This window comes from Mycteria americana, chromosome 4, assembly GCF_035582795.1.
Source record: "Mycteria americana isolate JAX WOST 10 ecotype Jacksonville Zoo and Gardens chromosome 4, USCA_MyAme_1.0, whole genome shotgun sequence".
Classification (NCBI taxonomy): Eukaryota; Metazoa; Chordata; class Aves; order Ciconiiformes; family Ciconiidae; genus Mycteria; species Mycteria americana.
In genome coordinates, this window is record NC_134368.1 from 76,256,661 (window position 1) to 76,269,975 (window position 13,315).

At 37.9% G+C, this 13,315-nt stretch overlaps 1 protein-coding gene across 11 annotated transcripts in view; it reads left to right on the forward strand.

Annotated features, from left to right (window-relative positions):
- Window positions 1–13,315, forward strand: part of ANAPC10 (anaphase promoting complex subunit 10) — a 38,975-nt gene that overhangs the window by 620 nt on the left and 25,040 nt on the right. For 3 of the 11 annotated variants that reach the window (XR_012775629.1, XR_012775630.1, XM_075500986.1), the window contains exons 1-4: window positions 375–600; window positions 7,074–7,190; window positions 8,597–8,687; window positions 9,462–9,582. Coding sequence is in view for 7 of the 11 variants with exons in the window: in XM_075500986.1 (XP_075357101.1) it covers window positions 7,076–7,190; window positions 8,597–8,687; window positions 9,462–9,582 (327 nt within the window). In the remaining 4 variants the exon portion in view is untranslated. Of the gene's footprint in view, window positions 1–126; window positions 293–373; window positions 601–684; window positions 758–777; window positions 802–7,071; window positions 7,191–8,596; window positions 8,688–9,461; window positions 9,583–13,315 lie in introns of those variants that run through there. The other 8 variants (XR_012775627.1, XR_012775628.1, XM_075500980.1 and 5 more) reach the window with 7 other exon arrangements.

Here is a 13,315-nt window from a genome sequence, read left to right on the forward strand (position 1 = left end):
GGCTCACCATAGAGAAAAACGAGAGAGAGCGGCGTTCAGAGAGCGAGAGAGAGAGCGGCGCCTCTCGTCACGGAGAGGGGCGGGGCGCGGCGCGGGCGGTATCAGGCCGCGCGCTGGGGACGCGACTGTTGGTGACGCCATCTCCGGGTGATGACGACAGGGAGGCGCGTTACGCGCGAGTTGCGTCAGCTGTCCAGGCTCCCTGTCCTCGTCCTGGGGCGCTCCGTGAGGGGGGGGCCGGGCCGTTACGGCCCACACCGACTCGACGCCGAGGGAAGCCCCCGGGGCGGCAAGCCCAGCCCCGGGCCCCCAGCGCGCGCCCAGCTCCGCCTCTCCCCACCGGGTGCACGCGGGCACCTGCGGGCGGGCTCCGCCCCTTCCCCCCGCCGTTCTCTTTTAAACCGCCCTCACGCGGCGCGTGGGCTCTGCGCGTGCGCGGCCGGGCGGCGGGAGCCGGCGGGGCAGCTCCCTTGGCGGGCGAGAGAGGGGCGCGGCGGGCGGCCCCCGCCTGTCTTTTGCCCGCGCTGAGGGGACCCGCGCGGCACCGGCCCTGCCGCCCCTTCGCCACCCCTCACCCGCTGCAGCGGCTTCGAGGATCAGGTGGGGATGCTGCTCCGGTACCGACCCGGGGGGAGGGGGGGGTAGCTCGTAGTCGTCGACGGGGACTGGGGGGTGCGGCTCCTCCCGCGTCTCGCCTCCAGGTGTTACGGCATCCGCAGGAGCCGTGGCCGTGCCCGGGCAGAAGCTCCGCTGGCTGGTGCGATGTGCTCGCTCGGCGTTTGGAGCGCCCACCGGCTCGGGGTGGGGGACTGGGGGCTGCTTAACCGGGTACCTCTTCCGGGTTCCTCTCTCAATGCGTGCTTGTGTGTTTGCATTGACTCCCCCAGCTGGGAGAGGGGAGCATGCTCTGGTGCTTAAGCACAGCTGATGTCTTTCGTGAGCAGGTGTTGCTGATTTATTTCCAATCCTTAAGCGTTTTGTAGGCCTGGGGGACGCGGCCGTAATACAATGTTGTAAAACTAATAAATTATACCTAAAATCGCAATTAAAAGTCCTACAAAGACGTCGTGGGAGGAGGGCTACCAAGGAGGCCTGAGTGAAAGCAGCTTGATTTGTCAAACTGGCTTCATCCTCTGATTACTGTGTTTTTTAAAGACTGCTTTCACTTAATATAAGCACTTGTAAAGGACTGCTTGCATCCTTTAAAGAACAGCTTATATCCTTAGTTGGTAACTTTAGAAGTCTGGGCTTGTACAAAAATACATTTAAAAAAATGTATTTATTTAGATTGATTAGGGATACATGTATAAAAGTTGCTAATGTAATTCTCTTGTGCAGTTGCTCTAGTTACCTTATTTTTAGTGAAATATATTTATGTTTGTGACAATGAAAGACTTAGGTCATTTTCACTAACAGGCTTAAAGCGATATACTGAAGAGTAAAAATAATAGGTGTTTAAAATTGAGAGAATAATCTGAGGGATCAAATGTATCGGTGAGCTAGTTGTTGAAATAGGTTGCTACTGAACACTTACTGTGGTTATTAAATGTTAATTAAACATTAGTAATTTGAATGTTCAATGTTACTGTTTAATCTTCCATCTGAATAAAAAATAGGAAGCATAGTAAAAGACTAGTTTCTGGATATATCTTGAGATCTTTAAAAGCCTTAAACCAACAAGGGTCCATCCAAAGAAAATGAGAGCAGGGAAGAAAGCTTGTGAGGTAAAAAGAGTAGTGCATGTATGAAAGTTAGGGAATCCAAGGTATGAAGTCCCGTTTGTTACAAAGAACAGGAGAAACAGTGTTATAAGTCATGGATGTTGCAAAAATGCTAGAGTAGTCAGTGCAGCCTTTCTTAAGTTGTGGTCAGATACTTGCTAAAACTGAATAAAATGATACAATGGGAATGCAGTCAGAATAATAATTTAAAAAAAGAGCGAAGTTAGCTGAGCTTTGATCTCCTGAAAGGTTCGAAGGAGGTGGTTTGGGAGGAGAATTTGTCAGTGAGTAGAAGACAATTAAGACCAATGTGCAAAAAGAAAAGGGACTAGTTTGGTTTAAGAACAATCTGGATCAAACTTTTTTTTTATAGTAGCCAATGCAGTTAATGAGGAAGGAATATAAGTGGTTTGTCTTGAATTTTACAGGGTTTCTGCCATTGTCTGGGTTGATGTTAAAAACAAGCTACTGAAATGTGGTCTAAAAATAATTTTTTGTGAGATCTTGTACAGTTGTTTGAAAAATTGCTTTTGAAGCTGACTTGAAATAATTCACTTTTAAACAAGGATGTCACGAAGTGTCCTCCTGGGGAGTTCTGTTTTGAATATATTTTCATTGTTTTCTGTAATGGTGAACACAAAATAGATGTGTTGCCAAGTTGGAAGGATTGCAAGCACTGTAACAGCTCAGGGTCAGAATTCAAAATGATCTTGAGAAGATTGATAGCAGATTGGAAATCAGTGTAATTAAGTTCAGTTAACAAGAACTGAGGGAGGAAGAGAATACAGGGAGGAAGAATCAAAGGCATAATTAGTGGAAAGGGTGTTACTGAACAGCAGACAGTATCCCAAAGAAGCATTTGAGCACTGTGGTGCATAGTAAATTAAACATTAATCGATAAAATGATGTCCTTTCAACTAGACAGATGTTATTTTGGCATGTTAAGAGGTGTGATTAAATATAAAGACAAGGAAATTGATTACTCTGTTGAATAGGGGCCTTAGCTAAAATGGTATGGCTATTTTTTTAGCCATAGTATGTAGATCTCTAGATTCTGCAAGAATATTAGGTTTATAAAACTTGGTTTGTGAGGGAAACTTGAAAGGCAGAGGCACACTAGAAAAGAAGAAACTAAGAGCCAATTTGATGAGTGCCCTCACATCTATAAAAGGGTTGCTATGTAAAGGCTAGTGATTAACTAGTCTTTGAGTCCTCTGTAGAGGAAGAGATCATGCTTGTTTTTAGAAGGTAATACTTGGGTTGGATGTTAAAGCAAAACGTTTGGCTTTTAGGCTGACAAAACACTGAAGCTGGCTGTCCACAAAGATTGTGAAATCTTTTGTTGGAGAAGTGAATGGCTGGACAGACATCTGTTGAGGACAGTCTGGTCTCTCAAAGGTCCTTACAGGTGTGCATTTAAACAGTTCTGTGTGTACTAACATGGCAGAACTAGAAATTTTAATTGGAGAAAACTGCTTTGGAGTCTGTGAAAGTTTCCTTGAGCCTGGATTTTTATGGAGCTTTAGTAGGAAAGGACATGATGTATCCTTCTCTAGCTCCTCTTCAGTGTGTTGCAGAAGAGATGTGTGTGCTTAGTGAAGGGTTTGCTTTCAGGTATGCACCTTTGAGAAGTGTCTTCCACTGGTATACTGAGAATGACCTGTCTGTTTGGATTGTGAAAGGTAGACTGTTGAACCATTTAAATCCATTTCACTCTGTTTATAAGCTGTATGTTTGTTAAAGCATCTTTAATGGCTGCTACTTCACAGGTGTGTTCTCTGGAAAAGAGCAGCTTCTCTAAGGAAGATGCTGAAGGATAAAGAGTTCAAGGAGGGGGGAAAAAAATTTAGCTGTCTTCTTGTCTTGATCAAAGGATGTGCATACCATATAGTGGAAAGTGGCAAAATGAAAGTGTGATGTTGATCATGTCATTGAGACTTTAATATATTAATGTTATTAATAAGGAAACAGCAGCCTATTAATGATCTTTTGGAATAACTGAATTGGAAAATTGGAGATGTTTCCAGCCAATGCCTCTATAGACGCAGTGTGTCTTTCCATATTTCAGCACGTGTCAAGGAGAAGGGCTTCTAGACAGGTTACTTGTCTTTACACAGCCTGAAAAAAATAAGAAAAAACAATCCTCCTTCCATTATCTTCTTGGGCTAAGAAAATGTTTTTGCATTGTTGTGTTTTTTATTTGGTGATTTAAATTACTTTTAATGTTAAGTATTTGTGTCTTGTCCAAATGAGGTACTTGTACTTCTGCTAGTACAATATCCAAAAGTGTTACTTGAGTGAGCTGGCCTGTTGCTGTATTATTTTTCCTTAGTACTTCTATCAGCTTTCTGCTTTTAAAATCCTTAAGAGTATTGGGAAGCTTCAGCAAAGCTATCCAGAATGTATTGTTACTAAACTGGTTAAACAGAAGTTCTGTCATGAAAAACTGACTTGATTACTTCAACTCATTAGTTCAAACATTAAAGATTTTCAGTCTTTCACATCACTAGTGCACAATTTGTGGCTGACTTATTTGTCAGCAGTGGTTTGGAGTTGAAATCTGGATCTTGAGTAGCTTTGCCTGTTAGATAGAAGGAGACAAGCTCAGTTTAAGACAGTAGGAAACTTGGATGGCATTTGTTGCTGTATGTTTCAGACCCCAAAATATATGCCTCAGACTTTTGTGAACCAGTGCAATACAAATCTTGGCAGCGTTAAGTTATTTAGGACTTCCTTGTGTGCCCTGAAGCTTATAAGAAATCTTAACATCGTTGTCTTAAGGGATTCTGCATACTTTAAAATTCTAGTAGTTTGTCTAGAAAGCATGTGTAATCAACTTTCTGAGATAATCTGAGCGTACAATGTAATTTCTGTGATTTATCTTATTTTGGTGGGTTTTGATGGGATGTTTGCATACTCCTTCTGTCTTAAGGTTGGATTTTTCATTAATCTGAGAATAGCTATTTCTAGGACTGAAGATGTGACTGTCAGATTTGGAGCTTTTTGCTATTTTTCTCTTGAAGTAAAAATAATAAAGGAGTGTGAAGACTTGCTGGTGATGATATTCAAGAGATGTTTTGTATCGAATGAATAATTTAGCTTTACTTTGTGAGGTTGAATTTTCTGTGTATATTTTTAGAGGTGCGGAAAACAACATTACTGTTTTCTATATAAATCTGAGAACTAAAATGAATGCAACTCAATGTCTCTTAGTTGGTTCATTGTCACAAAAGCAACAAAATAGCGTGGAGTTTGGACTAGTATGTGATTTGAGCTTTAAAATTCATGAGTCCTGGAAAATAGTCTCCCCAATGCTTAATAAACATCATTTGAATTTTGGTATTGGATGGAGATTGGACTAAATGATCTTTAAAGGTCCCTTCCAACCCAAACCGTTCTGTGAAAAATGTTTGTTTTTCCAAGAGCTGTGAACTATGTGTTTTGTAATTTTTTTCCAAGACTGTTTTAAATTCTTAGAAGATTAGAATACTTGTGGCATTGTGCTATCAATAAATTTAAAGTTGTATTAAGTAGCAGCTAGAGTAAGTTACTTATTTTCTATTCTAGTCTATAATCTGTTCTACATATTAACAGGTTTATGGTGTAGCCAATTCAGTAGAGAACAGCTATGTTTTAAAGAGCCTATTGTAAATACCTGATAAAAGTTTTAAAAGAGATAATGCAATATTTAAATACAGTGAGTGGGGAAGATTTATGTGCTAGTGTCTAGTTATAGGAATGGCTAAATGGATTGCCTGTTTCATTTTTTTTTAATAGTTTGATATATTTTTGAACAAAATTTTTCTGTATGGGCAAGGACTTTAAAACATCTTGTTGCGTGAGTTTTTTTAATTGGATGGCATCAGGATTAGCATATCTGTGAATTATATGAATATATACGTGATATCTGTAGGATTAGCTGTCTAGCGTTCAACCCACTTTTCTGGAAGGATGGTGTTTGAGCAAGGCTTTCTGTGGCCTTTTGTGACACTTGCTGTTGTCAGTACATAGATTTTACTACATGTGTAATTATTTCTATTTTATGGTAGTCAGGACTGCAATCTTGTATATGAGAAAGTAGCAAAAGAACCTGGAAGTCTGTCTCAAGCCTGTGTTTGCAAAATGAAAAAAAAGAAAAAAATTTAGGCAAGGGCCAATAGAAAAATGTTTGGTGCGGACAGCGATTTACACTACAGAATTCAGATTTCCTGTGTCTGACAAAGTTTTTAGCTGCAGAGTTGTGATTACATAGAAAATCTTGTCTCTGCCTTGTATCACTTCTGTAGTGGGTAAGGTCTGGATCCTGTGGATACCAGTCTGGTTCAGCACCTCATTTACTATCTAGGAGAGGTACTGGAAGACTCTTTCTGAGATTTAGCAGAGCGTAATATGATGTCATGAATGTAAGCAAAGGATTAGAAGTCACTCTTAATTTCCTGACTCGAGTGCTTTACGTTTAATTTTTAAGGTTTAATGTGGTTCCTTGCATGGAACTTCTGTTTCTTTGGAATCTTTTTTTTGGTTTTTTTTTTTTGAAAAAAGTTTTTTAAGCTACTTTCTAGGAAGTAGTAAGGTGCTCTATACTAAATAAAAACCAACACGATTATGTTGTAGTATATATAGCAGTAGTCTAGGTGTTGAGACTGAGTGTGATTAGTTGAGCAGTGCAAGTCACAGGTTAATGATTCCAGATGAAGTTGTGAAGTTAAGGAAACAGACCATGCACAAATGTGGCAATAACCAATCCCTACCAAATTAGGGACTATATGATTTGTTTAAACTCTCATTTCCTATTTTTAAGGAGAAGTATCTCCAGGAGGACAGGCTTGCTCTAGCTCCTGAATAGGCTTCTGAACTCGCAGATTAAGGAAACTCTTAAGTGTATGTGGAGGGGAAATGAAGTTGTATTGCTAGCCTTTAAATCAACAGGGTCTGTTTTAATTTCTTAAAACCAAACAAAACCGTAAAAAACCAAATCCTGAAACCCTGACTAACTCTGTATGTGTGAATTAGAATGATACAAGTAAAATATCTTATGAATGTTCCAAGTGTGTATTGAATTTTTAAGAACATAAAATTGACATGTATGTGGAACCTCTTATTGAAAGATATATTTTATTTTTTACTCTCTCTCTATTATTTTATTATATATAAAAATAAAAGAAAGGTTCTACAGCCATGCAAAAATGTATACATATACATATGTGTATATGTATAAACCACATATTCTGTAGACTATTATATAAGTGTGAGGCCAAAGAATTAAAGCATTTATATGAACAAACACAACCCTTTAATTTTTCCCATCAAGCTAAAAATGTATCAACTAACTCACTTGTTTTCTTTTACTAGAAATGACTACCCCAAACAAGACACCACCTGGTGCTGATCCAAAGCAGTTAGAGAGGACTGGTACTGTTAGAGAAATAGGCTCACAAGCAGTTTGGTCCCTTTCATCCTGTAAGCCAGGTAAAATCACAACAAATGATGTAAAAAGCTGAATGTACGTTTTTCTTCTGAGAATATAAAATGTTTTATGTTTTGATAAGACATACATACAGAGTGTAGCAGTAAAACTGCTGTAGTATAAGCTGTATGGGTAACCACTACAAATAATTTTGGCCTAGTCTGTATTTGATGGAATAGGAAAGTTATAACTATATCAAAAATCCTACAGTGAGGAAATACCTCATATTAGCAAAACAGGTCTTTTACCTATTTTATACCAAATTCGTTTTTTTACTTACACAGTGAACAAACTAAACCACGTGAGCAGAAACACGCTCAGCACTGTGTAATTGTTTCTATGCTTTGGCATTTTGCCTGGATATCTTTGATTTTTAACTTAGAAAAACCATGCAGCTGGGCGACCTAAATGTTCTGTCCAGACTTTGTGTGGACTCGGCCATTATAGTGTAGCTCCTTACAATTCTGCAAGTAGAATGAAACTATTGAAAATGGTCCTTTGGTGCAGTTAATGATAGCTTATACCTGCTCAAAATATCTGAAAATCTGCATTCTTTTCATTTGAGGTGGCTGAGTTGCTATTTCAGAAATATCTGTTGGGAACTCATCTTGTTGCAGCCTAGAGTCAATGATCCCTTCATGTCACAATACTGTGCTCAGGCTGAACGTCTTTGGTCTAATATCCTGGTATCTTACTTGGAGAAAAATATCATATGGTTTAGTTGCTTCAAACAGAGTGAAGATAATTTTTTATTGCAGATTAAACTCAACTGCTGAATTAAAACTGCAGCTAGTGTGGGCAATCAATAAAAGGATGTGATTAGTAAAAGGACAGATGATGAGGGAACAGAAAAATAAGGATTTGGAGTTGTTTCTCTAAATGTGACAGCATTAACTTTTGGGAATACTGGTTTTGGCATCTATTGCTTGTTCTAGCTACTAACTTGAAAAAGTAAAAATATTTCAGGAGACTACTTGAAAACAAAATGTTGTATTTGGCTAAAATTTTATAATAAATAAATGGTCTCTGCTAATGATTTTCCTCTAGTTCAGCAGTTAGATTATAGAATAGGTGGAAAAGCCTAACCATTAAGTATTGTTCTTGCAATTAGTATGAATTACTGCTTAACCATTTGAAATTCCAGGACATGTTGAATGGTTTCAAACCCCACAGACTTCAACAGCAGATAGGAATGTAAAGACACTCAAGTACTGAGCTTTGATTGACAGATTCCCCTGTTTCAGTTTTGTGTCACAAAAGCATAGGCACAACTTGAATATCTAGGAATATTTCCTTATATGTTATAACTTAGGATACATTAGTTTGTAACAGCTGAAGAAAAGTTATGTCTGTGATGTCTGCATCATGGTAATGGGATATTCAAGGCTACCACATTTTCTTTTCTTAGGATTTGGAGTGGATCAGTTACGAGATGATAATCTAGAAACTTACTGGCAGTCAGATGGATCACAGCCTCATTTGGTGAACATCCAATTTAGGTATTAAAAATTACTCTATATGGGTTAGGGTGTTTTGTATAACTTTGTATTGATTACTGTTCACCAAGATAGGAATTTTGGAAGTGTGAGGACTCCTGGGTTAATCCTCTTATCTAGAATTGGCTTCTTACCAGTTGGGTAGCATTTATAAAAATGAGATTTTCAAATGTTATGGTTACTAAATGCCTAAATAAACAACAAAAAGGAATGTTTAGTAGTATGTAATTTGTAACAGTTTCACATTTACCTACCTACGGTGACATTTTTGTCGTGACTTTTTGTCTTTGAGTGTAATTTGAAGGGTGGATGACTGCATTGATTCATTGAGAAACCTTTTCCTATTCTATTCTGTGTACGATGCTTTCAGTCCTTTTTCTTTAACTAAAATCTTAAGATTAGATTAGATGCTTGTCACCTTTTTTATTTGCTTTCTGGAGAACTCTTTGGTATAGTAATAGAGCCCATATTTGATAAGCTAAATATATGCTTCAATCACATACAAGTGCTTATTTGGCATCTTGACCTTTGTTGTATTTCTTGGTATACTGACACTTCTGAAGGCAGACAAAGGAGAACGGTGAAAATCAACTCTGTGTACGTAACTTAATGGGGAAAAACACGTAGTTGCTTTAACAGCGGGGCTGTTATAAATCAGTAGACACACTTGTATTAAGTTTTAGAAAACTTAAATCCTTAGTTATTACAAACTAGCAACAAACTCATCCTGAATATTTTTCTTTACTATGCTTACATAGCTTTTGTTGCTTCTTGCAGAAGGAAAACAACAGTGAAGACATTATGTATCTATGCAGACTACAAATCTGATGAAAGTTACACTCCGAGCAAAATCTCTGTCAGAGTAGGAAATAATTTTCATAATCTCCAGGAAATCCGGGTAGGTCAATGATGCTTTGCTTTCTGTCTTAAAGTAGTTCCCTCTCATTAGGATATCTGATGTAGTAAAATTGTTTTGGGAGGTAAAATATAGCATTGTGCTTGGAGGGGGAAAATGTCTGGGTTTGTTTTGATGTTTGCTCTTAGTTTTTATCTTGTAAATTTACTAGGCTGGCTTCTGTTTTTATCAGGCTCCATTACCAACATGGTTATAACAGACTTGATATATAGATCCTGTAATGGAACAAAGAGTAATAAAGAGTGGGGTTTTCCAGAACAGGGCTGTTTAGAATTGGTTAAACTTTGATCTCCCTTAAAATATCTGCAAACCCTATGCATTGCATACATCAAAAGGGAGACTTAGCTTTTAAATACTTGCATTTTTAGACTTAACTTGAATTCATGCCTTTTTTTTTTTTTTTCCATGAATGGGTTGCTTAGCTATTGAGTCTCACTAGGAATCAGAATTTAAAACTACAGGTTTTAGTTATGGCTGTGTATAGTGCATAAACATCTTTGGAGTCTGGATTTCATTTTTAGGAGGCTGCATGTACTCTTATTAACTAGTAGCATCTGATTCAAAGCTCACTTTGAGACCCTGGCAAAAAGAGATAAGGACACAAGGCCCAATCATCAGTTATGCAAAGGTTTCTTTGTATTCTACTGGTTAGAGAATCTTCATGAAAGTGAGAATCTGTTACAACTTTGCCAATAGCTGACTCTCCCCACTACTGATGGTAAGAGCTAGGGGAATTGCAACACTATCTTTTCCAAAATCGTATACAAAGCAAGCAAGATACCAATTTAAATTGGAAGTCTAATGTAAATTACAATCGGATGTGTTCATAAATGATGTTTTACTTCTGAGTATAGTTTCTAATCTTTTGCAGTGCTTTTTTTTATACTGGACAGTGTCCGAGATGTAGAAATTTTGGAAGAGATGTTTGTTGTATTTTTGTATGTTTGTTTGATATATTTTTTGTTTTTAACAACATGATGCAAACTCCAGCTTCCATTTCCGTAGATATGACATTTGATGCTTAAGACTTCGAATAGGACATAGATTTGTAATGTTTTGTTAATATTTTTATTTACAAAAGTGTAATAGTAAAATTTTGACTATTTTTTAACAGTATTTTTTCATGGTGACTGCTAGCCAGAAAAAGTTTCTTAGATGGGACAGCTGAGATCAGATTTGAGTTGCTTTAACCGCTTAGTTTTGCTAGTCTTTTGGTAAATAGTAAAAGCAGATTTAAAATAATCCATGATCTTTGTAGAAGTCCACCTTGTAAACTAATCAGTTTACTCATGATCAGGTATCTTTGCTAATTTTGAGTTACAGTAGCCTCATGTTTCAGATTCCTCTTCTCTGGAGCTCAACAGCTACTGGCTGATATATTGGGAAGGTTTAACTTACCTCCCCTATATGGCAGGTATTACAATAACAGAAGGATCGGAATGATGAGAAAGGAGGTGCTAAATAGTGGTTTGAATTTTTACTTTGGGGATTTTTATTGTTTTCACTTTGTTTTTCAGTGTTTGAAGTCCAACAAGAGCAATTTTTAAGTAGAAGGTTGTAGATGCAGTGGGAATAGAAAGTGTAGTAAACATGTATGCCTCTATGTTGGCACTATGTATCTTATCTATATCCTTTCAATGATTTGTGATGGTCTCTCAAGTTTTCACCTATACTTTTATCCTAAATCTTAAATGGAAGGGTCTTGACTTTTTTTTTAATTAAATATTCTTTTGAAAAGAAATGAATCATCACATTACTTTGACTTTCATCATCTACAGATTCTGTCTTTTAATCTTAATTGCATCTCAGCAATTTGGGAGTTGGACACTGTAACAGTAACAGCAGCTGGATCTTTTCCTTGTGAGGCTATGGGTCTGTTTTCCGAGTGTCCACTAGATGTCATTGTTGTCCTTAATTAGCAGTTAGATTTTGTGCTTGTAGTCTACTCTTCCAATAACTACATGATTATCCGTTTATAATAATGTTTAGTACAGCCTTATACATATAACTGCCATAACTTAAGTTTCTTATACAGTGGTAAACTCCCACTTTTGAGGGTATATGTGTTATTAAAGATCTATAGAAACAATAAAATGTATAATAAGCATATTAGTCTTCTGCAGTTTCTCAGGCAATGTTTCTTTAGCATTTTCTTGCTAAACACATCATGTATTTAGTTAAAAAAGGCACTTCTAAATGAAACAAGTTACTAGTATCTTTTATAGTATATTAATATTACTGTAATATGTTGCATGAGAGCAGTAATTCTTATGCATACCACATGCTCATAGGTTTTTTTACTTCAAAACTGAGATGAAAATATGGTCAAGCTGCTTACTAATGAGATACAATACTTTGATGCTGTAAAATACTAGGGACTAACTTTGTCACCACTATAATGTTAAATATTGTTATCAATTTTCATATTTCCTAAACTGCTTGATACTCAGAATGTGTTTCTTAAATTTTCCTTCAGTCCTTAAACTTTCTCATTTCTTCAGCTTCTCTGACACATAGGCAGGTTATTAAAGCAGTGTGAACTGTTATGAGCTCTGTAGAGAAATCTGCTTAATTATTCCATTAGCTTCAGGACTGATTAACTGGGTGGAAAATCCAGCTAAATCATTTTATATTTTTCCATGGATGTTTGCCCAGCTCATGGTGTCTAATGAAAGTCCTATGATGCCTCCATGTGTTTTCTTGCTAATGGTCTAATTTTCAAAACAATGCAGTGTGCTGTTAGGCTAGGTTTTATCACTAATATAAGATTAGCTTTAGTTTGTGGTCTAGTATGTAGGTGTGTCCTTTTTGGAACTTAAGATGAAATTATTTTCTGAATACAAGTGGGTATTCCCCCCCCCCCCCCCCCCCCCGAGAAACAAGTCATTTGTACCCTATCCTATGGGTGAGAACAGCAGTCATAATCTAGCAGTATTATTCCCTTGCTCAGCTGGAGGAACTACAGTTAAGAAGTGTGTGGTAAGCCTTCTCCTCTGACTTATGTGCCTTTTTATCACAGCTGTCAAGCTTGAAGAGCAAGTATTTTCTCATTTCCAGTCTGAGTTCTCCCACAATAAGGTGCAAACAGTCTGGATGGACAAGGTAGTCTATAGAGGCATTTTTGGAACAGCATCCAGACTCTTCAGTATGTAACTTAAGTTATTACACTTTCTCATGATATGAAAATAACCCACTGCAAAGGATGCGAGTCAAATGTTGGCTGCAAAAGATGTCTGGTCTCTTCAAATAATGCTCACCTACTTTTGTTGCCTTTGTACCTCTCCTGTTTGTGTAGTTCAGAGAAGCTGGCAAGCTTTGTGATAGGACCAAACCATTGCTAGTGCATGGCATTGCTATGTGTACTTTACTTTTCACATTGCTTAAGGGTAGTAATAATCCACATGGCAGATAAGATGTATTAATGTTCGGGCCTAAAAGGGAATGATCAGAAATACGCCATTGGAGGAGGGGGACAGGAAGCTGCTGGCCATGAATGTGCTCCCTTTATGCAGTAGGGTGAATCTGCAAACAGATAGCATCATGGCTTTGTGTAACCTAGGTAAGCAAGGTGTTTGCTCTTTGCTTCTTTCGGAAGCCGTTCAGTCTGAAGCAATGCTGCTGCAACAGGGTCATTTCCCTGGTTAACAGGGAAATGACCTTAAAAAACAGCATACCTTTATAGGGCAGCGATGGATAGGCCTTATTAGGAAAAAGA